Below are 22,288 nucleotides of genomic sequence, written 5' to 3'. Positions count from 1 at the left end.
AAGTCAAAATGGACACTGAGGCCTACCTAGCCACTGCCTGTCTCTCTAGCTGTTCTTAGGCTCTGCTCCCTGGCTCTGTGCTGGGTCCGCAAAGCCACCATCCTTTCTCTTGTTTCCGTGAATAAGTGGTCCTTTGGCCTGGGCCACTCTCTCCTGCTCCTTCCTTTTCCCCAGCCGATGGCCATTCAACTTTCAGGATACCGCCTTGGTCCCAAGCTCTAAGATGAGGTGAGTCAGAGCTCCCAGCTAGAGGGGAAAATGTGATTGCACAGACTCAGGGTCGGATGTGAGAAGGCTACACGTCTCCTAGGCAAGTGATGATGTAGCATAGGCCTGGCCTTGCCCCCTTCTACATTCTCAGTAAGTGCAACCATCCATCAAAGAAAAAATGCCTTGCTGCTGTCAAAGAGCAATTTGATGGCTTAGGAAGAAAACTGGTGGCACGTGAGAATTGGAAGGCCACCTCCAGGGCCCACAGAGTTGACACTCAGCGTAAGTCGGCTCACTTCGTAGGCAGCTAGGAGAAGCCAGTTGTGCTACAGGTAAGGGCTGCCAGTATCACCAAGGGAAGAAAGAAGGTGACAGAAGAATGCGTAGAACAGAATGCCACCTTTGTCAAGACACATGCGTGACATGAGGAAAACATGGTTACCTTTCTGGCAATGGGATTATGTGTGATGTTTATTTCTGTGCTTTTGACTATCTACACTGTGCTGGAGCTATCTAAGTTGGTTTTACTTATGGTGGGAGTTTTTATATGATTGCAAATAAGGGAAATGATCAGTTTAATTGATGTTTAAGTGACTCGTGTCCTTTCAAAAAAAAGTACAGCCAGCCAACCAACAACAAAGTACATGCGAAACAGAAAAGACTATGGGAGAAGGTTCTGGAAATTTGCTTTCTGAGGGGCTCTCTGAGATGGTGTGGGTGGGAACAATGGGCATTCCATCCCCATGAGCTGAGCACAACAGGCACGGTGACCACAGGCTGTACTCACCACTCAACGATCTCCGGGTGAAGAATGGTGTTGTTGACTTTGAACCTGTAGGGGGAAGAGATATCAAGGCCATTAATCCAATCTATCATGTCCCAGCAAGAATTACCTCATTCAAGACATGCACACATGACAAAGGGAGGGTCCCACACTTTAATTTCATCTCACACTTTCATTTCAACAGGCCACAAAAGACCTGTTGCTCCTTTCCTGCAGCAGACCTGGCAGCCTGGGCCTTGTCCTCCAAATGCAATCAGTTGGAGAGCAGGCTTTATGGCTACAGAACACCAGCCCCGATCCCCAGTAGGCAGACAGCATAGCCTCTTGTGTCAGGTATACCAAAATACACACAATGGGAGTACCAGAAGGAAAGAATGCAGAGAAAGCAGAAGCCTCACCAATTTGATGAAAAACATGAATCTACATATTCGTAATGCTCCATGAACTCCAAGGAGGATATTCGAAGATATCCACACCTAGATATCCACATCATAATGAACCTATCAAAAAAGTATCTTGAAAGCAGCAAGAGAAAAGTATTAATAATTCATCACTTACAAGGGATTCCCAATTAGATTAATACCTAATTTCTCATAAAAAACTATGGTGAACAGAAGGCAGCAGGATGATATTCAAAGTGCTGAAAGAAAAAAAAAGTCCATCAAAAATTCTACGTTCAGCAACACCATTATTAAAAAATGAGCGTGAACTAAAACACCACAGATAAGCAAAAACCAAGAGAATTTATCACTAGCAGACCTACCCTGGAAAAAATACTAAAGGGAACTGTTTCAACTAAAGTGAAAAGATACTGCAGAGTAACTTGAATCCACATGAAGAGAAAGCAAATACTGGCAATGGTAACCATACAGACAAATATAAAGAGAGTATAAATGTATTTTTTGTTAGTAACTCCTTTTCTCTGACTTAAAAGACAACTGAATAAAGCAGTAATTGTAAATCTGTATTGATAAGTACAAAATGAATGAAGACACAATCCATATGCAATAACAGCACAAAGGCGAAAGAGGGAAAGGAGACACACAGAGGCCAACTTCTGCATGCTATTTAAATTGACACTAATGAAAACTAGATTTTTACAAGTTTAAGTAGTCAACTGTAATCTCCACAATAATCATTAAGAAAATAGCTAAAACATACAGAAAAGGAAATGAGAAAGAAATCAAAACACTACAAAAAAAAAACCAAACAGAAAAGAATGTAATGGAGAAAGTGAGGAGCAAAAATGTTAGAAGACATAGAAAACTGATTTTAAAATGGTAAAGTTTTTCCTTATCAATAATTACTTTAGATGTAAGTGGATTAAATTCTCCAATTACAAGGCAAGGATTGCAGAATTTTTTTTTTTTTTTTTTTTAAGACAGAGTCTCACTCTGTTGCCCAGGCTGGAGTACAGTGGTGCAATCTCGGTTCACTCCGCCTCCAGGTTCAGGCAATTCTCCTGCCTCCACTTTCCAAGTAGCTGGGACTATAGGCATGTGCCACCATGCTTGACTAATTTTTTGTTTCTTGTTTTTTTGGGTTTTTTTTGAGTTGGAGTTTCTCTCTGTCAGCTAGGCTGGAGTGCAGTGGCCTGATCTCAGTTCACTGCAAATTCCACTTCCCAGGTTCAAGCAATTCTCCTGTCTCAGCCACCTGAGTAGCTGAGACTACAGGCGCATGCTACTACGCCCAGCTAATTTTTGTAATTTTAGTAGAGACAGGGTTTCACCATATTGGTCAGGCTGGTCTTGAACTCCTGTCCTCAGGTGTTCACCCACCTCGGCCTCCCAAAGTGCTGGGATTACAGGCATGAGCCACCATACCTAGCTTTTTTTTAAGTTTAGGGGTACATGTACAGGTTTCTTTATTGTACAGATTATTCTGCCATCTAGGTATTAAGTTATTTTTCCTGCTCCTCTTCCTCCTCCCACCCTCCACCTTCCAGTAAGCCCTAGTGTGTACTGTTCCCCTCTATGTGTTCATGTATTCTCATCATTCAGCTCCCAATTTTAAGTGAGAACATGTGGCATTTGGTTTTCTGTTCCTGTGTTAGTTTGCTTAGGATAACAGCCTCCAGCTCCATCCATGTTCTTACAAAAGACATGATCTCATTCTTTTTTATGGCTGCATAGTATTCCATGGTGTCTATGTACCACATTTTCTTTATCCAGTCTACCACTGAGGGGCATTTAGGTTGACTCCATGTGTCTGCAATTGTGAACAGTGCTGCATCCAACATACACGTGCATGTGTTGTTATAATAGAACAATTTATATTCCTTTGGGTGTATACTCAGTAATGGAATTGCTGGGTCGAATGGTATTTCTGTTTTTAGGTCTTTCCGGAATTGCCACACTGTCTTCCACAATGGCTGAACTAATTTACACTCCCACCACCAGTGTATAAGTGTTCCTTTTTCTCTGCAACCTTGCCAGCGTCTGTTATTTTTTGACTTTTTAATAAAAGCCAGGCAGAATGAATTTTTAAAATATGATTCAACTATATGCTCTAAAGAGACACACTTTAGATTTAAAGAAAAAATAGGTTGAAAGTAAAGGGATGAGAAACAATATGCTATACAAACTGAAACTAAAATGGAACTAGAATGGCTATACTAACATCAGACAAAATAAGCCCTAAGATACAAAGTTTTACTTCTTTGTCTTTAGACAAAGAAGGACATTTATAATGATAATTAGGTCAATCCACAAAGAAGTTAAAACAATTACAAACATATGCACTTAACAGAGCCCTAAGATACACGTATCAAAAACTAACAAAATTGGAGAGAGAAACAGAGACATCAATAACCTACTTTCTGTGATGAAGAAAACAACTAGACAGAAGATTAAAAAGGAAACAGAAGACGTGAACAAAAACAGGGTGGCTCATGCCTGTAATCCCAGCACTTTGAGAGGCCCAAGCAGGCAGATCACCTGAGGTCAGGAGTTCCAGATCAGCCTGCCTAACATGGCAAAACCCCGCCCCGTCTCTTCTAAAAATACAAAAATTAGCTGGGCAGTGGCTCGTGCCTGTAATCCCAGCTACTCAGGAGGCTGAGGCAGGAGAATCACTTGAACCCAGGAGACTGAGTTTGCAGTGAGCCAAGATCGTGCCATTCCACTCCAGCCTGGGCAACAAAAGTGAAACTGTGCCCCTAAAAAAAAAAAAAAAAAAGAAAAGAAATAGAAAATCTAAACAGACCTTAACAAGAGAACAAATTTGTAATAAAAAAACTTCTCATAAAGAAAACCCAAGGACCAAATGTCTTTACTAAGGAATTCAATCAAATGCTTAAAGAATTAACACCAATCCTTCATAAACTCTTACCAAAAACCCAAGAGGGCCAGGTGCAGTGGCTCACACCTGTAAACCCAGCACTCTGGGAAGCAGAGGCAGGAGGATGGCTTGAGGTCAGGAGTTCAAGACCAGCCTGGCCAACATGGCAAAACCCCATCTCTACTAAAAATAAAAAAGTTAGCCACGCATGGTGGCACATGCCTGTAATTCCAGCTACTCAGGAGGCTGAGGCAGGAGAATCACTTGGACTCAGGAGGTGGAGGTTGCAGTGAGTTGAGATCACACCACCACAATCCAGCCTGTGACTGAGCGAGACTGTCTCAAAACAAATAAACAACAATAACAAAAACAGAAGAGGAGGCATTACTTTTCAACCATTTTACAAGGTCAGTATTACCTCGATGCTAAACTAGACAAAGACACCTTAGAAAAACAAAACTACACACCAAAATTACTTGTGAATAGAGACACAGGAATGTTTCAACAAAATACTAGCAAACAGAATCCAGCAACATATAAAAAGGATATATATGCGTCATGACCAAGTGGGAGATTTTTCCCAGGAATGCAAGATTCTTTCAACATACAAAAATAAATCAATGTAACACATCAATCATATTAATAGAACATGTAACAAAACCATATGTTTGCATCAATACATGCAGAAAAAGAATCTGATAAGATCAAACACCTTTTCATAATAAACAAGGAACTAGGGAGGGAAAGGAACTTCCTCAACCTGATAAAAAGCATCTAAAAAAAAAAAAAAAAAAAAAATCCTCAACTAATGTCATAGCATACTGAATGGTAAAAGATGAAAAGCTTTCCCCTAAGATGAGGAACAAGGCAAGCACGTCTGCTGTCTCCATGTCTATTCAACCTTGTACTGGAGGTTCTAGCCAGGGCAAACAGGCAAGAAGAGACATGAAAGGCATCCACATGACCCTGCAATTCCACTTCTAGATACATACCCAAGGGAATGTGAAAGCATATGGTCACACAAGAAGTCGGACATCAATGCTCATAGCAGCATTAATCAGAACAGCCCAAAGTTGGAAGCAACCCAGGTGTCCACCAACTGATGAATGGACAAATCAAATGTGGTATGTATCCATAGAAAATAATACTTTTCAGCCATAAAATAAAGTAGTAGTGACAGAATAAGCAAGCAGAGAAATCAGGAAAGATGGAGAAGGCATAAACAATACATTAACCAACTTGACGTAATTGACATATACAGAACACTATGGCCCATAACTGCAGAATACATAATTAGGTGTACGTGAAACATTTATCCTAATGGTCACGTGCTGGAAGGTCAACATGTTTTAAAGGGCTGAGATACAGAGAATGTTTGTTAATCACAGTAGAATTAAATGAGAAATCCATAACAAAAAGGAAACGATAAAATCTCAAATTGTCTAGAAATTAAGTGACAGACCTAAATACTCATGTTTCAAAGATAAAAATACAATGAAATTAGAAAACAGCAATATGAAATATCAAAACCTGTGAGAAATGCAGCCAAAACAATGTTTACAGGAAAACTCATAGCTCTACACATATACAGCAGAAAAGAACACTGAAAATCAGTGATCTAAACATCCATCCTAAGAATGCCCCTTGCAGACAGCAATGAAATAAAAAGGAAACACATAAGAAAATTCTGCAAAGCCAAAAGCTGTCCTTCAATAAGATGAACATCATTGAAAAGCTGACCCCAGGAGACAAAAGGATCAGGTGAGGGCACATCTCTGATACAAGAGAACCATGTGTGATCCAGAGCTCAAGCTGGAGAGGAACAAGGTAGCCTAGCACAAGCTACAGGCCTCAGCAGAGAAGCCTCAGCAAGGCTTCAACTCTCTGGATTCCAAGACCTGCTCCTTAGCCAGGTGCAGTGGCTCGTACCTGTAATCCCAACAGTTTGGGAGGCCAAAGCAGAAAGAACACTTGAGCCCAGGAGTTCAAGACCAGCCTAGGCAACATAGCGACACCTTATCTCTACAAAAAATTTAAAAATTGTCTGGGTGTGTTGCTACACACTCATACTCCCAGCTACTCAGGAGGCTGAGGTGGGAAGACGGCTTGAGCCCAGGAGGTCGAGGCTGTAGTGATTCAGGATTGCACCACTGTACTCCAGCAGCCTGGGCAAGAGTGAGACCCTGTCTCTTTAAAATAGAAAAAAAGACCTGTCCCACACAATGGTACACAAGCACATGCAGGATCGTGACCTCCGGTCCTGCGAGCCAGGGACTCTCCAGGGCTTTGTGAATGGTGTTGAATATACCTACGTAATGCCATGGTTGTGAGGCCAGCAGCCCTATTCCCAGCTGAGCCAGGTGAACAGGGTCACGAACAGAAGAGGAGAGAGAAGGGGGTACCAGCAAGCTGAGAGGATTCCAGATCTCTGAAGCGTTCAGGATCCTCAACTATACAAACAGGACCATATGATTCAAAGTCGACCTAAATGTCGTGGAATCAAAGCCCTACTTACGAAATATCAAAGAGACTACAGGCAGCCAATGTGGTTCAGAGTGAAGAACAGGGCAGCAGGTGACATAAATCAAGACTACAAAATAGACTGTGGCTCCCACTGCACCAAATTCGACTTTGACCTCAGGAAATGCAGTGGCTGATCCACTCAGCAGCCAAACACACCGACAACATTTCATTTTACTCCATGTACGTATGCATACACACGTGCACATGCACACAAGCAGCAAAGTGACCCAGGACAGAGTGACTCAGCACACAGACACAGACGCACATACACAGACACACAGAGACAGGCATATGCTTGGAAAAGTGGCACACACGGACACACACAGCCATGTGCACAACAGAGGCATGCTCAGACACACACAGACCCCAGTGTGTATGCAGAGACACACACGGACAGGCAGACACACACAGAAACACACACACACACACACACACACACACACACAAAGGCACATGCTTAGAGGAATGCAGACACACAGATACAGACACACATACTCCGACAGACAAATACTTAAGACAAAAAAAAGATCCACACCCTGATAGACACACATATAGGTACACACAGACACATACAGATCAATGTATATACACAGATACACATGTGTACGCGCGCACACACACACACGCACACACTCAGACACAAAAATATACTCAGAGAAACATGATCAGACACACACGGAAGAATCCAAAAGACACGGCTAATAGGTTGAACCATGGGTAATGAAATTCATATAGTTCTTGTTTTTGCCTCCACACTGGTTAGCATTTCCTACAATGAGCATGTAATTAATCGTGTCAAAGTATCAATGAAACCCCTCCAGGCCTGTGAGGGTAGGAGTGCCCTAGAAGCAGAGTGTAATTTCCTGATGAGCTCTATATGCGGCTGGGAGACGAAAGGGCCAAAGTCCCCATCCAGGCCACTGGCTTCTTCCCGGGAATTTCTCACCCAAAGATGAGGCAGCCCCTCCACTCCGCTCCCTGCAAGGCAGCTGGGTCAGGTTCTCACCTCTTGAGGGTCCCTGCCCTCACTGAGATCTCCACAGGTCCCAACTAGAAAGCCAATCCTGGCAGGGCGCAGTAGCTCACGCCTGTAATCCCAGCACATTGGGAGGCCAAAGTGAGTGGATCACCTGAGGTCAAGAGTTTGAGACCAGCCTGGCCAACATGGTGAAACTCCGTCTCTACTAAAAATACAAAATTAGACAGGCATGGTGGCACATGCCTGTAATCCTAGCTACTCGGGAGACTGAGGCAGGAGAAATGTTGGAACCCAGGAGGCAGACGTCACAGTGAGCCGGGATGGCAGCACTGCACTCCAGCCTGGGTGACAGAGCAAGACTTCATTTCAAAAAAAAAAAAGAAAATGAAAAAGAAAGCCAATCCTAAAAATTAACTTGATGTTCAAGTTAATAGTAACCAGAAAACCATGGTCCTCAAATCACAAATTGGCATTTTGCTATAATCGTCAAGTTTTAATAATGTCCCTGTACTTCCTGGGTTTTAAAATTCACATCTTCAGATATTAATATTCCTGCATTAATCCCCAAATTCAGCATTTCAACTTTAACTGCTTGCTTAAATTTGTGGGATTAATTTGTAACCAACTGTCTTCAAATACTCAAGGCCATGTAAGTAAATGCCAAAAGATAAGAAATACGCTTATCCTGAATAACGGGCTGATGTAAAATAAAATACCGACTGTATTTCTTTCTCAGACAATGGCAAGAAACGGAGTCCCTGTCACTCGCTGCCCCTGCCCAGGGCTCTTGCACACAGCTTCTGCCTGTCTAGGAGGTGACTGTCTTGTGCCAAGAGGGCACCCCTGCTAAGGCATGGAAACCTGATGGACAGGCAGCCCTCAGCTCAGGCCACCTGGCCCCTGCAGCAATCCCCCAAGAGACCATCTCTTCTTCACGGTCAGTCTCCCTCTCTCAGGAAAACCTACCCTAAAGTCCACCTCCTTGGATGCTCTCAGAGATCTACCATGTCTGACTTTGCTCCCAGTCTTCAGGAACCAGGAGTTCCGGGGAGCCGTGGTGCCTGCCATCCACAGGAGGAAGTCTCAAGTCTCTTCCTGCAGGGTTCCCCTCCCTAACTCAGCTTCCCTCAGTTCCCTGCCCCCAAAACCAGCCCCCCATCATGGCCCCGCCAGGACCTGGCAATAAACATCCAGCCCCACACCCACACCCACCCCTCCTGCCAGAGCCTGCAGCAAGGCTTACTCTTCCCAAACCTTCCTTGGGACTACTCCAATCAAGCTACACACGGAGCTGTAGCCTGGGCCAGATCCCACTCAGAAGGCCCTACAGACTGTCCCGGCCTGCGCCTTTCACGCTACTGTCATCACGCTGAGCCACGCCCCTTGGTAAGCCCAGGGGCCCCAGGCTACAGGGAGCTCCCTCTGGTCTCTCTGGCCATGTGCATGCCCACCACCCTCAGCCTGCCTTTGCCCCCATCCCCTCTGCTCCCTGTCCTCTGCTATCCCCACATCTCGAGACCCCGCACACTCCTGCTGCAGGCAGTAGCGCCCTGACCCTGATCTGAGGAGGCAGACGGAGGTCTGAGACTAAGGCTGAGCCCAAGTGGGACAGACCACAGGCCAGACACCCCGAAGAGCCCCAAATGGTAGGGTCCCAGGCCAACTGTCCAGCTGGACCAGGGTTCCGAGAATCTAGGCTGGGTGGACAGGTGGGGGTCACTGTCTACCACAAGCTCCTCTTTTTTGCAGGCCAGGGGATAAGGGGAGCTGGAGGGACCCATCAGCACAGACCAAGAGACTAAACCTGAACTTCTGTTAGAGCAGGAGGTCAATCGAAGCCCAAGGTGCAAGGTGCGTCAGAGACATTTGAAAGGGTCAAAAAGGACAACCCAGGAGCACGGAGCTTCATCAGAGCGGTGAGAGGCAGCTGGGGCGGAAGCAGCTGCGTACCGGAGAGGACGACGACAGCAAGATTCATCTTGCTTGGGAAACAGGCTATTAATATCCCGGCTAGCAGCTGGAGGTGCACCCGGCAGGCTGGGGAATTCGGCTGCTGAATGGCAGAGGCCCTTGGGGACATGGTCTCTGCCCAGCCCGGCACAGAAGTGCTGGTGGCCTGGGTGAGTGGAAGGCAGGGAGATGAGCTGTATCCGGACCCCAGGAGTGCAGATGAGACTGTCCACAAGGAAGAGGCTGGGGGCAGCTGGAGGTAGAGGCTGGGGCCCCATGTCAGGGCCCACGGCATACAGGGTAGTGGGCACCAGCCAGAGGCTCCTGCCCCAGTGAAGCAACCCTGGTGACATGGTGAGGTAAGGCCACAATGGAAGAGACACGGGTGGAGGACCCCCAGCAGGGGATAAGGAGGGAACGGAGTAGAACGAGCAGGCCAGAGATGGCCACAAGGGTTCTGACCTGCAGCACGTTGCATCAGCCAAGTCAGAGACTCAGCCAGCAGCCTGATGGGTGGGTGTGGAAACTGACATGCCAGCCCCCAGACGTGGTCCTGGAGGGGCTCAGCATTCTCTACAGCAGAGACCTCTGGAGGGGCAAGCAAAGCTCTCAGTGCTGAGAAGCCCCACAGCTCCCTGACATCTGGGAAACTGGGAATCAGCGATCCTGGAATCCACCCGGCCCACCACGCAGATGGGGAGACTAAGGCACAGAGGAGCGATGGGATTTGCTGGGGTTTGCTTGTGGGCAACTGTCACTGAGCACCAGCTCTGTGCCAGGCCCCAGGTGAGTGTGATCTCCTCCAGTGCCCACCACACACCCAGGCAGCACCAGGTCACACATGGATGAGCTGAGGGTCCCCCTGCTGCAGAGACCCAAGCAGAGGCCATGCAGAGGTTCCATGGCATGGTCGAGGAAAGTGTGCAGGACACTGGAGCCCTGACACCAGGTAGGCTGGGGGGATTCGGAGAGCCCTCGGCCTGGGGCAGGCAGCAGCTGGCTGTGCCCGTACCTGATGTGAGGGCCTTGGGGACTGGAGAGAGAGAGCAGCTCCATGGCCAGCATTTCAACAAGCTGGGCTAATTGCTGCCAGGCGTGGGAGGCAGGGCCGCTTTGGGGAAACTCCCGGGAGGACAGAAAGATCGGTGCAGTGAAAAAGAAGCAAACCTACTCCCCGCCCCCCCAGGAGGGGGAGGTGATACATATTTATGAGCTCATAATCCCTCCTAATCACCCCTACATCACACATAGAGATTCCAGCAGCTTGGGCTCATACATAATTATAAGGCACTTCCTCCGTCACTGCCTTGGCCCACCAAAGGACAAGAGAGGACATGTAGGCTGCAGGGGATGCATAGTAGGGGAGGGGCTGGGGATCCAGGTCCTGGAGTTGGGGCTGGGAGCTGCCCACTGTCCACGCTCAGCAGTCTCGAGCATGGGGGCCTTGTTTGCTATAGCACCAGCCAGCAATGCAGGCCACAGACCCCAGGGCCAGCCACCAGCCAGCCCAGGGACGCAGGCACAGCAAGGGGGCAGGGCTCTCCCACCCTCTCCAGGCTCTCCCAGAGGCCATGGGTGAGGGATGACAAACAGGAGAGGGGCTTCTTTCCCTGTGCTCAAGGTCTGTCCTTCTGCCTGGAGAGAAAAGGGGAACTGCTTCCCAAGCAGGGTTTAGGGGCTCAGCCTGGAGCTCGGTTAAGAGAAGAGATTAAGGGGACCCTACCTGGGACTGGGATAGCAGGGGGCATGAGGGAGCTGCTGAGAGCCGGGTTGGAAGGGGATAATGACTAGGACTAAGAGAGATGGCTTGGGCCAGGCACACATCCGGTGGCTCACATCCCGTGGCTCACATCTGTAATCCCAGCACTCTGGGAAGCCGAGGTGTGCAGATCACCTGAGGTCACGTGGCCAACATGGCAAAGCCCCATCTCTATTAAAAATACAAAAATTAGCCAGGTATGGTGGCACATGCCTGTAATTCTAGCTACTCAGGAGGCCGAGGCAGGAGAATTGCTTGAACCCAGAAGGTGGAGACTGTAGTGAGCCGAGATCCCGCCACCGCATTTCAGCCTGGTGACAGAGTGAGACTCTGTCTCAGAAAAAAAAAAAAAGACGGGGGGTGCTTGACGCATGGACCACAGGGGCTCACAGCCAGTCTCTAGAGGGTAAACAGCCCCGCCTGTGCCTGCCCCTGCTCCTGCCAGGTGGCCAGGGCTGCCTGAGCACTTAAACAGAGACGAGGTGCCTTTCCTTCAAGAAAATGTTTTCTTTCAAGGTGATTTTTTTTCCTTTCCTTCAACGTGATTTTTGGCAAATTATCCTTCTAAACATTTCCTCAAAATGCCCAAACCCCTTAAAAAGAAGTTTGCATATTTCATGTCTTATTTGTAGACTGGGAAGGACCTGCTGGTGGAGGTGGGAGTGGGGGAGGGTGAGGAATGAGTCCCCGGGGCCCACAACTCACTTGCTGATGCCCTCGAAAGAGGCCTCTCTGCAGATGCTGCCACTGTCCGTGTTGACACCACGCTGGGGAGAGAACACAGAAGTGTCACACGGGCCGCACGGCACCCCGACAGCCTGCACCCCTGTGGCCTCCTGTTGGGCTGAGGACAGGAAGAACAGGTATCCGCTGCACCCCAACCAGCCCATCCCCTCCTGCCTTCCCTTGACAAATGAGCCACCCAGCCAAGTAGCTCCAGGCCCAGGCCCAGCACAAGGGCAGCCCTCCTTTGCTGCCACATGCCAAGTGGAGGAAGCGGGGGCCCCGCAAACACCGCAGCATCCCAGCTGCACAGCGAGGCCTTCTCCACGGAGGTCAGAGCTCTCTGCTGAAACATGCCAGGCTGTCCAGGGACAGGTGAGGGCCCGGGGCCACTCCCACCACAAATCTGCTCTTCCCACCTGGCCCATCTTCCCTCTCCTGCACACCCCCCCCACTGGCTGTATAACATCCAAAAGAGCCCTGTCCAATTCAGCCCTTCTGGGGAGGCGTGCAGGACCCGACTCTGGCAGGACTGCTGTGAAGCAGGATGACATCTCTTAACTCCAAGGAAACTCCACGTGGAACTTGGACAGGAGTAGAGACACAACAAGGGATCTAGAGAAAAACAGGTCCTCCCCAGAAAGGCCAGGCATTTTATTTATTGATTTTTTTTTTTTTTTTTTGAGACGGTGTCTTGCTCTGCCACCCAGGCTGGACTGTGATGGTGCCATCTTGGCTCACCGCAGCCTCCACCTCCCAAGTACAAGTGATTCTCCTGCCTCAGCCTCTTGAGTAGTTGGGATTACAAGTGTGCATCACCATGCCTGGCAAATTTTTGTATTTTTAGCAGAGACGGTGTTTCGCCATGTTGGTAGGGCTAGTCTCGAACTCCTGGCCCCAAGTGTATCTGCCCACCTTGGCCTCCCAAAGTGCTGGAATTACAGGTGTGAGCCACCTTGCTCAGCCTGGGCAAGACACTTTTAATCACCATTTCTTTACCCAGAACTTCAGCTTGATGTCTAATTGTATAACCAAATTAAACACACTGGATCATCTATGACCATAATCATCTCATATAAGCTTCCCTCATAACCATCAAGACAGCAAAGGGGGAAAAAGAGGCCCAAGTGCTGAAGAAAACAACCAAGAAAAACTATTTCTGTAAAAACCAATTAAGAAAAGAGAGAGGCCAGGCACAGTGGCTCACATCTGTAATCCCAGCACTTTGGGAGGCCAAGGCAGGCGGGGTCACTTGAGGTCGGGAGTTCGAGACCAGCCTGACCAACGCGGAGAAACCCCGTCTCTACTAAAAATAAAAAAATTAGCTGGGCGTGGTGGCGCATGTCTGTAATCCCAGCTACTTTGGAGGCTGAGGCAAGAGAATTGCTTGAACCCAGGAGGCGGAGGTTACAGTAGGCTGAGATCACGCTATTGCACTCCAGCCTGGGCAACAAGAGTGAAACTCTGTCTCAGAAAACAAACAAACAAACAAACAAAAACAGAAAAGAGAGAAAGGTCACTTTGGAAGAAGAAGGCTTGTGAACGTGCCTCTTATGTGAAACTCCCAGGCTGAAAGAAGTGTAAGAAAGCACACTTCTCTGAGAAATTCCAGAGAACTCTTTGGGGGCACGCCACCGCCCAAGTGCCCCTAAAATCCTGCCAGCATACCCGGAGGCCACCTTGCACTCCCCACCCTACCCCGGGCCTTCAGTCAGTCACTGTGCCCCATACCTCAGCTACCTTGAGGGTAGACGCCAAGGGTGTGTTTTTCAGATCCCATTAACAGGAGAGATAGAGGGTAGGAGTAAACTTTCTTTTTTCCTTTTTAAATTTTTTATTATTAATTTTTGTGGGTAGATATTAGGTGTATCTATTTATGGGGTACATGAGATATTCTGATACAGGTATGCAGTGTGGCATAATCACATCAGGATACCTGGAGTATCCATCACCTCAAGCATTTATCCTCTCTATTACAATCCAATTATATTCTTCTGGTTATTTTTAAATACATAATAAATTATTGCTGACTGTAGTCACTCTGTTGTGCTATCAAATACTAGATCATTTTTTTTGAGATGTAGTCTCGCACTGGGCTGGAGTGCAGGTGATCTCAGCTCACTGCATCCTCCGCCTTCTAAGTTCAAGCGATTCTCCTGGCTCAGCCTCCCAAGTAGCTGGGATTATGTCGCCATGCCCAGCTAATTTTTTGTATTTTTTTTTTTTAGTAGAGATGGGGTTTCGCTATAACAGCCAGGCCATTCTCAAACTCCTGACCTTGTGATCTGCCTGCCTTGGCCTCCCAAAGTGCTGGGATTACAGGTGTGAGCCACTGTGCCCAGCCCAAATACTAGACCTTATTCATTCTACCTAGCTATATTTTGGTACCCACTAAACTGACTTTACACATCCACAAACTCTATGAACTGAGCCTGACACAAATACATCTTCTAGCCAGGTTTAACCCTAAGAGTGGGTGTGGTGTCTCGTCCACGTCCTGATGACAGGACACAGCAGGTCCCAGGGAGACTTAAGGCTGGGGTCCCATCAGCAGTTGGCTATTCAGACTGGGCATGTGTTGCTACTTATCACCAATGACCATTCCTCTTGGTTTCTTTTTCAATTTTTTGAGACAGGGTCTTGCTTTGCGGCCCAGGCTGGAGTGCAGTGGCACGATTATACCTCACTGTACCCTCGAACTCCTGGGCTCAAGCACTCCTCCTACCTCAGCCTCCTGAGTAGCTGGCACCGCAAGTACATGCCACAAGGACTGGCTAATTTTTTAATCTGTTGCAGAGACAGGGTCTCGCCACGTTGCCCAGGCTGGCCTGGAACTCCTGGCCCCGAGCATCCTCCCAGCTTGCTTCTCAAAGCACTCGGATAACAGGCATGAGCCACTGCACCCGACCCCTCTCAGTTTCTTAATCCTCCCGTATGGTCCTGACCTCTGCGGGAGAGGTGGCTGCCTAAAAACCTTCTCCAGAGCCAAGCACTGCTCCACCCCTGGGCACCAGCCACTTACCAAAGTGAGGAGGACAGAGGGCTTCCTTGATGTCAGGACACTGGCAATCTAGAAGGTCGGAAAAAAAACCCAATTTAGACCAACCACAAAGCCTGATGACGATGACATGCCACCATTCCTTCATAATGACAGTGCATATTTGTTAAGCAGATCCTCATGACAGGTGACACGGGTGCTGCCCTCCCCTTGCAGGTGAAGAAACCCAGCTTCCCCCAGTTGAAAGACTTCTAAAAGCCACATGGCCATTAAGGGGCAGAGAGGATAATAAACCTACATCGGGCTGGCTTCCCACCCTGCCCTGCTTCCATGAGGCACACGTATCCCTGGCTCCAAGCAGCCAGCCTCGCCCACCCCCCAAGGCCAACCCCTCTGCCCATCTGCAAAGTCCTTGCTCAAAGACCTGGCCCCAGGAACCCTTCAGGCTCCAGCCCTACTAGGCTCTGGTTCCTAGGGCAGAGGCCTCCCTAGACCCAGGGGAGTTGGCATCCCCAATCCCACCCTCTGGCCCCCACCCCACAGCCCACTCTCTGTCCCTCCACCATGACACACTCAGGCCTCCTGCCACTACAGGCCAGTTACTTCCCCACCTAAGCCCTTGAACCTGAGTGCAGGGCTCGCCTCTGCTCCGGCTCTTACCTCTCCCTGAATGCCTTCTTTCCATCATAGCGCCTCATCAATTCACATTCAGGATGGAAGCCCCAGCCCCCTGGGCAGGTTCATTCACTCCCTCCTCTACTGCCCCACTGACAGTCACCACTCCCCCAGCAAAGTGCCAAGTGCCAACCATCCTGCCAAGAGCAATTTCTTCCTCTCCTAACCCCTCCTCCTCAGTCTGCCCTGGATCTTGGCTACTGCAGATCCTCCTGTATCTGAGCACCCCCAGGGCAGAGAATGGTCTCATCTCCATAGCCCTCCCCCCTCCCCACATCCCTATCCTAACTCTTTACACCAGCATCAGAGGGGGAGAGTGAGGAGAATGTGTTGTTGTTTTAACAGCCTGATTGAGTGATCACTTATGCTGCCTGTATTTAACATGGACATTTTGATAAGTTTTGACATATGTATACATATACCTTTTTTAATACGGAGATGCCTCCCAAGAAAACCTGGAACGCACTGAAAGCTATAAAAAGATAAAACGCACGTACAATCCTATCTCCAGAGACGTTTTAGCTTTGCACATAAAAACAGAGATCTGTAATGACATTCGGATCATATGAAATTATATGCTTCACTTATTTCCTGTCATTATATATTCTTCAAACATGCAATTTTTAGCAGTCACTACTGCTGGGGACGGTAAATGTCCCATAAGTCGCTGATGACGGCCTGTGCCAGTCATCTTACACACAGCATCTCATTTAACCACACGGGGAGACAGCGCGGCCAACGTGCAGGTTTCGCAAATGAGGATGGCTTACGGGTTAGAGAACCTGCCTGAGTCCAGTTAAAAAATAATAGCACAGCCCAGATTTGAACCTTTGGCTGTAGAATACTCTCTTAGTGGAGGCCACGCATTCCTCTATGCGACACTTAAATTCCATCTAATGATTCACTATTATAAATAATGCTGTGATGAACATCCTTCCACATAAGGCTTTATTTCCTGAAAATTAAATGTTTTTAAAACTGCTGGGTCAAAAGCCACAGACCTTGCCAAGGTTTGCCATGCTCCTCGCCCAGTGCATGCCTCCAGACATGCACCAATCATCTCCCAGGATCCTTGAGAATGGCCGTGTCCTTTGGCCTCAGTGTTCCAAAATACAAAAGGCTCGGCCGGGCGCAGTGGCTCATGCCTGTAATCCCAGCGCTTTGGGAGGCCGAGGTGGGACGATCACTTGAGGTCAGGAGGTAAAACTCCATCTCTACTAAAAATGAAAAAAAATTAGCCAGGCGTGGTGGCTGTAATCCCAGCTGTTTTGGGAGGCTGAGGCAGGGGAATTGCTCGAACCCGGGAAGCCAAGGTTTCAGTGAGTGGAGATCGCCCCATTGCACTCCAGCCTGGGAGACAAGAATGAAACTCCATATTCAAAAAAAAGAAAAAGAAAAGAAAAGAAAAACAAAACAAAAAACGAAAGGCTCATCTGTGTTCCTCCACACCCGCGGCCCCTCCTGAAGGACAGGGAGGCTTATTAAAAGGAACAGGGCTGCATGTGCTGGCGCTGGGTGTGTTGTTAGTTGATGTGAAGGCTCTGCATCATCGGCACAGGAGGAGTCCTTCAATTACAGCAGCAGAATCAGAGAGCCAGGAGGCACTTGGGGACTGTATCTGCTACTGTCCTTGGGAGGGAGGGGCAGGAAAACAAATGGGGGGGCTGACGGTTTTTCTTGGGGCGATGACTCTCGGGAGATGCTGGTAAGGAATAATGGAGGAGAGGAGGGCAGCCGGCTCCACGCAGCCTGGTGCTCAGACAAGCCAGGCCTCCCAGTCCTGGCAGGGCATCTTTTATTGATCACAACTGCTTGAGTGGGCCCTGGTTACTTCTGTGGCTGCAAAACCTCTCCCGGCCTGGCAGCTCCACCCACCCTTCCCCACGGAGACCCATTAGTGCTACGCTCTCATCAGCACACCCTGACTCCATGCCTCAAATATTAAGGGAACGTGACGTGCTGTGTGTTGCTGGCTCCCAATGCAGCCCCAGCACACACGACAACATGGCTCTGTCAACCCAGGGCCTCGTTTCCACGGAGTGCTGGCCACTGGGGACCTCTCACACCCCCACCATTAAATGGCCCTGCCTTGCTTCGTGCCACTGCCAGCATCGATTTCTCAGGCAGCCCCCGGCCTCTGTGGCAGATGGAGCTGGATGGTCACAGGCAGAATTCATTGGAGCCCTGTGGGTGTACATCCTCCCCCAGGGACAATCAGAGACTTCTGCGCTTTCTCACCCACCTCCTGTGCTTTCCTATCCAGGGCCCAGACCAGGCCCGAGGGCTGCTCTTCTTTTGCAGGGTGATGAGCTGGAGAAAAAAGCTGGATATGCCTTTGCCAGCGCTGGGAAAGCCTGCAAGGCACCAGAGAGCAGGCTCTGCCCTGCAAGCACTGAAGGTTTTGAAAATAAGCTTTCTTTCACAGCATTCTCCTCCAACGGTAGTGCACGCCAGTGGCCTGCGTTAGGGACAAGCTGCCTCAGAAAACCCCCTCCATGCAAGCTGACCCCCCAAACACTGACTGCTCTGCAGCTGCATTCCTGAACTCATATCTAGGTACTGCAATTGAGCAAAGTCTGAATACAGCCGTCTGGGCAGCCCGGGGGAGGACAGGGAAAACAAATGTTTGTTATCCATACTTGTAAATTCCTGTTTGACACGTACCTGTAAACTCCTGTTTAAAACTGCTGCCACAAAAGTCACAGGATGATGTAGTGTAAGTCTGTCACAAGTTAACAAACTATCTCTGTGCCTGTTGCAAGCTGACAGATGACCTCAGTCCTGAAACTCCATTATGCCCCTCTCACCCCATATAAACCCCTCATTCTGTAAGCTCGGGGCTGCCGCCTCTGTTATGGAGCAGCCCAGTGGGTTAATAAAACTTGCTTGTCCGACTTTGGGTCTACTCTCCTTTCTCTCGGCTAACCTTACAGCCTGCATTGCTTTTAAATTATTGAATTTGTTTCTCAAATGTAAACATCAGGAAACATCGCCAACAGTCTAGATGTACAGCTAGTCTTCAACAATCAGGTCCCAGGGGCCCTGGGCCGGCGGTCCCACAGAGTGACAGCCCCTGCTGACCTCATCACTCCTGACGCCTGTCCCTGTGCTGCCGCAGTTGTCCTCTTAATCTGCCCTGCCTGCAGCAGACTCAGTGACCCTGGGACCTTCTGCCTGGCGCCATAAAGGGAAGCAAGTGTACGGAATGCGTGCTCCACCTGCCAGCTCCCAGCTGGTGACCCCGCCAGCCTTTGCGTGGGGCCTTCATGGCAGAGCCTCGGGGCCCCTCTCAGGGTTCTGCTGAGTGCCCCCTTCCCAGGGGAACTCCCTTCTCAATAGTTAAACCCAGCATCATCTGTGGGGAGGAGGGAACCTTGGAGCCAGCTGTGCACCATCAGACACCTGCATGTCATACATGCTGTCACGTGACCAGCCATGGCATGGAGGGCTTCCTGCCTTTTTTCAGAGGAGACGAGCACTGGCTGTGATTTGTCACTGACAGCTGAGGCCACCCCAACTGAGAGGGGGCTGAGCACTGTAGAAATGGCCTAGGGATCCCTTCTCTGCATAAAAAGCCTCCTGTCACCTCCCACGATGCACCAGGCCCTGGGTACCTTGAGCAACCTGGGACGCCTCCCAGTTTAGGGGGCTCAGTCCAGCAGGTCTAGCTTTTTGGCAGGCTCCCTTCTGAGCCACAGAAAATCAAAGGCATGGGGAGCCTGAGTTGCCTCTGCAGGAGTGTCCGACAGCAGCCCTCCTTTCTGAGGGGCAAGGGAGGCCTGGAGGGCAGGCCCCTGGGTCCAGAGGTCCTGGGGTCGCATCCCAGCACCACTCCCTTCCAGCTGTGCGACAATGGACCAGGCCTTTCTCTCTGAGCCTCGGCCTCATCTATCAACGGTGGTGGGGGAGGGGGTCTGCGGCTCAGCACAGGACATAGCAGGAGGGACAAGGGGCTCTGGGAGAGCTGCCGGTGTTACTGGAGCCCATGGGGGCCACCCTGGCGTGAAGCGCCTGCCCTGCTGTCAACATGAGCCTTGTTTCCAGTAAAAACAGCAGCAATATTAGAGCATCAACACCGATCCGCACTGGCAGTGGCGGTGACAGGGTGACTGTTCGCTCATGTGGTCACCACCTGCGCCTGACTGTGCCCCCGGCTGTTGAGGTGAACCCTGCATCTCAGCCACCTCTGATGCCCCATATGTCCCTAGGACTGGGCAAGGAGAGGAGCAAGAGGCATGTCTGGGGGAAAAGAAATGGGCATTAAGACAAATACAAGACAGTCAAGGGCAGGATGCACATCAGAACACAGTCAGCGTCCACAGTGTCCACAACGTGTCCTAACGGCTCAGGGAAGGGGCACCAGTGAGGACCAGGGTCCACAGTGGATACAGAGGGCTGGTCCAAGGCCTCAAAAGATGGGTCGGGGAAAAACTGTCAGAGACCTGGAAAATGTATTCCAGGGCAGCAGAACTGGAGGCAGAGCTGGGCCTGACTGTGGATACGCGGTGCTGGCCTGCCTGGAGTCAAAGAGAGCTGGCCACCCCCAGCTGGCTGGGCTGGGCTGGGCCCCAGATGCTAAACAGAGACAAACTGGCCCCTCACAGCAGTATGCCCAGCCATGATCCCTGCGAATCTGCCTCCCACCCAGTGCCATCATCCTTGGCCAGGCTGTATCCTGCCCCGGGGAAGGGGGAAGCTGCCTGGCCCCCAGGACTGGCTCCCCTAGGCACTTCCACACCGCAGTCCCAGCTCATAGCATGGCCCACACGTGACCTCTATCTAGGGAAATGTAACTACAGGAGGGCCCCGTCCAAAGCTGATGCTACTGGGTCCAGGCTGGACTCCCAGTGGCAGGCACGGACTTCGGGTGCTTCATATTCTACACGGCACTGACCTGCACAGGACGTGGGATTATGACAGCGCCCAGGGCTGGAGCACAGGGGCCTCCTGTGTGCCAGGCAGTGGTTCAGTGTCAGGGCCTTTGGTCATTTAGACCACAGGGGCTCCCAGCTATGCTCTTGCCTCTGTCCCAGCCCTGTCCCATTGGCAGGAAGGACAGCTGGAGTCAAGGAGTCAGGGCAGCCCCTTTCACCTACCTGGACTTAGGACAGATTCAAAGCCCCAAGAGGACAATCACTCGCCAACCCAGGCCACAGGACACCCGCTGGACAACCCCACTGAGAAGTGGATTTGAAGTCAAGGGACCTCCAACGCCACTCGACAAGCCTTTCACAGCCTCGGGTTTTTCTGACAGCGGCATCTGCAGCCAGCCGGGGCTGGAGACACACGAAGGCCTTGGCCCAACCTCGCAGTGACTTAGACCATATGCACCGCTGAAAGCAGGCCCGCCTCTCAGAGACAACTCCTGTATCTCAGCAGCCACGACCTAGGTCACCAGACATTTCCACCCAGAGTCAGGGGCCTTCCCAGGCAAAGCAATGGCTCTGCAGAGAAGCCTGAGGGGTGGGTTGCTGCCTACTCCTTCCAAATGGGAGCACCCCCTGAGTGGGGGCCCGGTGGCCAGGCGATAGTGTCCCCGACATCCAGGCAAGCTGTGGCAGTGGAAGGAGGGGAACTCCAGGAGTGGAAGGGGTGCTGGAAGCCCTGGGCCGCTCAGAGGAGGGGCCAGCTACCCACCTCATCTGTGTACTGGACGTCGTCCACGGCATACTTCTTCTTGAAGTGTTCCTTGGAATGGATCCTCAAAGAAAAGCACAAGGAATGCCAGGGTCAGCGCTTGGTAATAGCTCAGCGTGGCCACCTTCCTGCCTGCCAAGCCCAGGCCATGGAGCCCCAGGCCCATCCCCATCACAGCCAGCACCCAGCAACCAGCATCGAGCAGGTCTGCCCAACACAGACTTGGAGGGAAAGGGCACTGGGCCGTGAAGTGACCGCTGAAGCACACCTGCTTTCTTCAGCAACCCCTGCTCCTCCAAGACCCTAGCCACCTGCAGCCAGCCACTGCAGACAAAACCCCTATCATCCCCCTTCACTGGGGGGTTCGCCAGGGTAGCCAGCCAGTGCACCCTCTACGGCATAAAATAACTTGCCTGCCAGGTCTTCATGGAGCATCCGTAAAGAAAAGTTTATTTTATTTTCTAGAGACAGCATTATGCTCTGCTGCCCAGGCTGGAGCAGTGGCACAATCAGAGTTCACTGCAGCCTCAAAGTCCTGGGCTCAAGTGATTTTCCCACCTCAGCCTCTCAAGGAGCTGGGACTACAGGCATGCACCACCAAGCCAGCTCATTTTTTTAAACGTTTCAGAGAGATGAGGTCTCACTATGTTGCCCAGGCTGATCTGGAACTCCTGGCCTCAAGCAATCTTCCTGCCTCAGCCTCCCAAAGGGCTGGGATTATAGGTATTAGGCACTGCGCCCAGCCAAAAATTAACATTTTTAAAAAGT

At 50.0% G+C, this 22,288-nt stretch overlaps 1 protein-coding gene across 1 annotated transcript in view; it reads right to left on the bottom strand.

The window, feature by feature from the left end:
• Positions 1-22,288, bottom strand: part of PEPD (peptidase D) — a 126,813-nt gene that overhangs the window by 85,209 nt on the left and 19,316 nt on the right. Inside the window, exons 4-7 of the mRNA XM_032249123.1 lie at positions 21,521-21,584; positions 15,233-15,280; positions 12,193-12,254; positions 998-1,042 (exon numbers count right to left, since the gene is read on the bottom strand). Coding sequence (XP_032105014.1) covers positions 998-1,042; positions 12,193-12,254; positions 15,233-15,280; positions 21,521-21,584 — 219 coding nt within the window. The remainder of the gene's footprint in view (positions 1-997; positions 1,043-12,192; positions 12,255-15,232; positions 15,281-21,520; positions 21,585-22,288) is intronic.

This window comes from Sapajus apella, unplaced genomic scaffold (assembly GCF_009761245.1).
Source record: "Sapajus apella isolate SASKATOON/1434 unplaced genomic scaffold, GSC_monkey_1.0 scaffold68, whole genome shotgun sequence".
In the NCBI taxonomy this organism is placed as follows: domain Eukaryota; kingdom Metazoa; phylum Chordata; class Mammalia; order Primates; family Cebidae; genus Sapajus; species Sapajus apella.
This window is presented reverse-complemented; position numbering and strand designations above follow the sequence as displayed.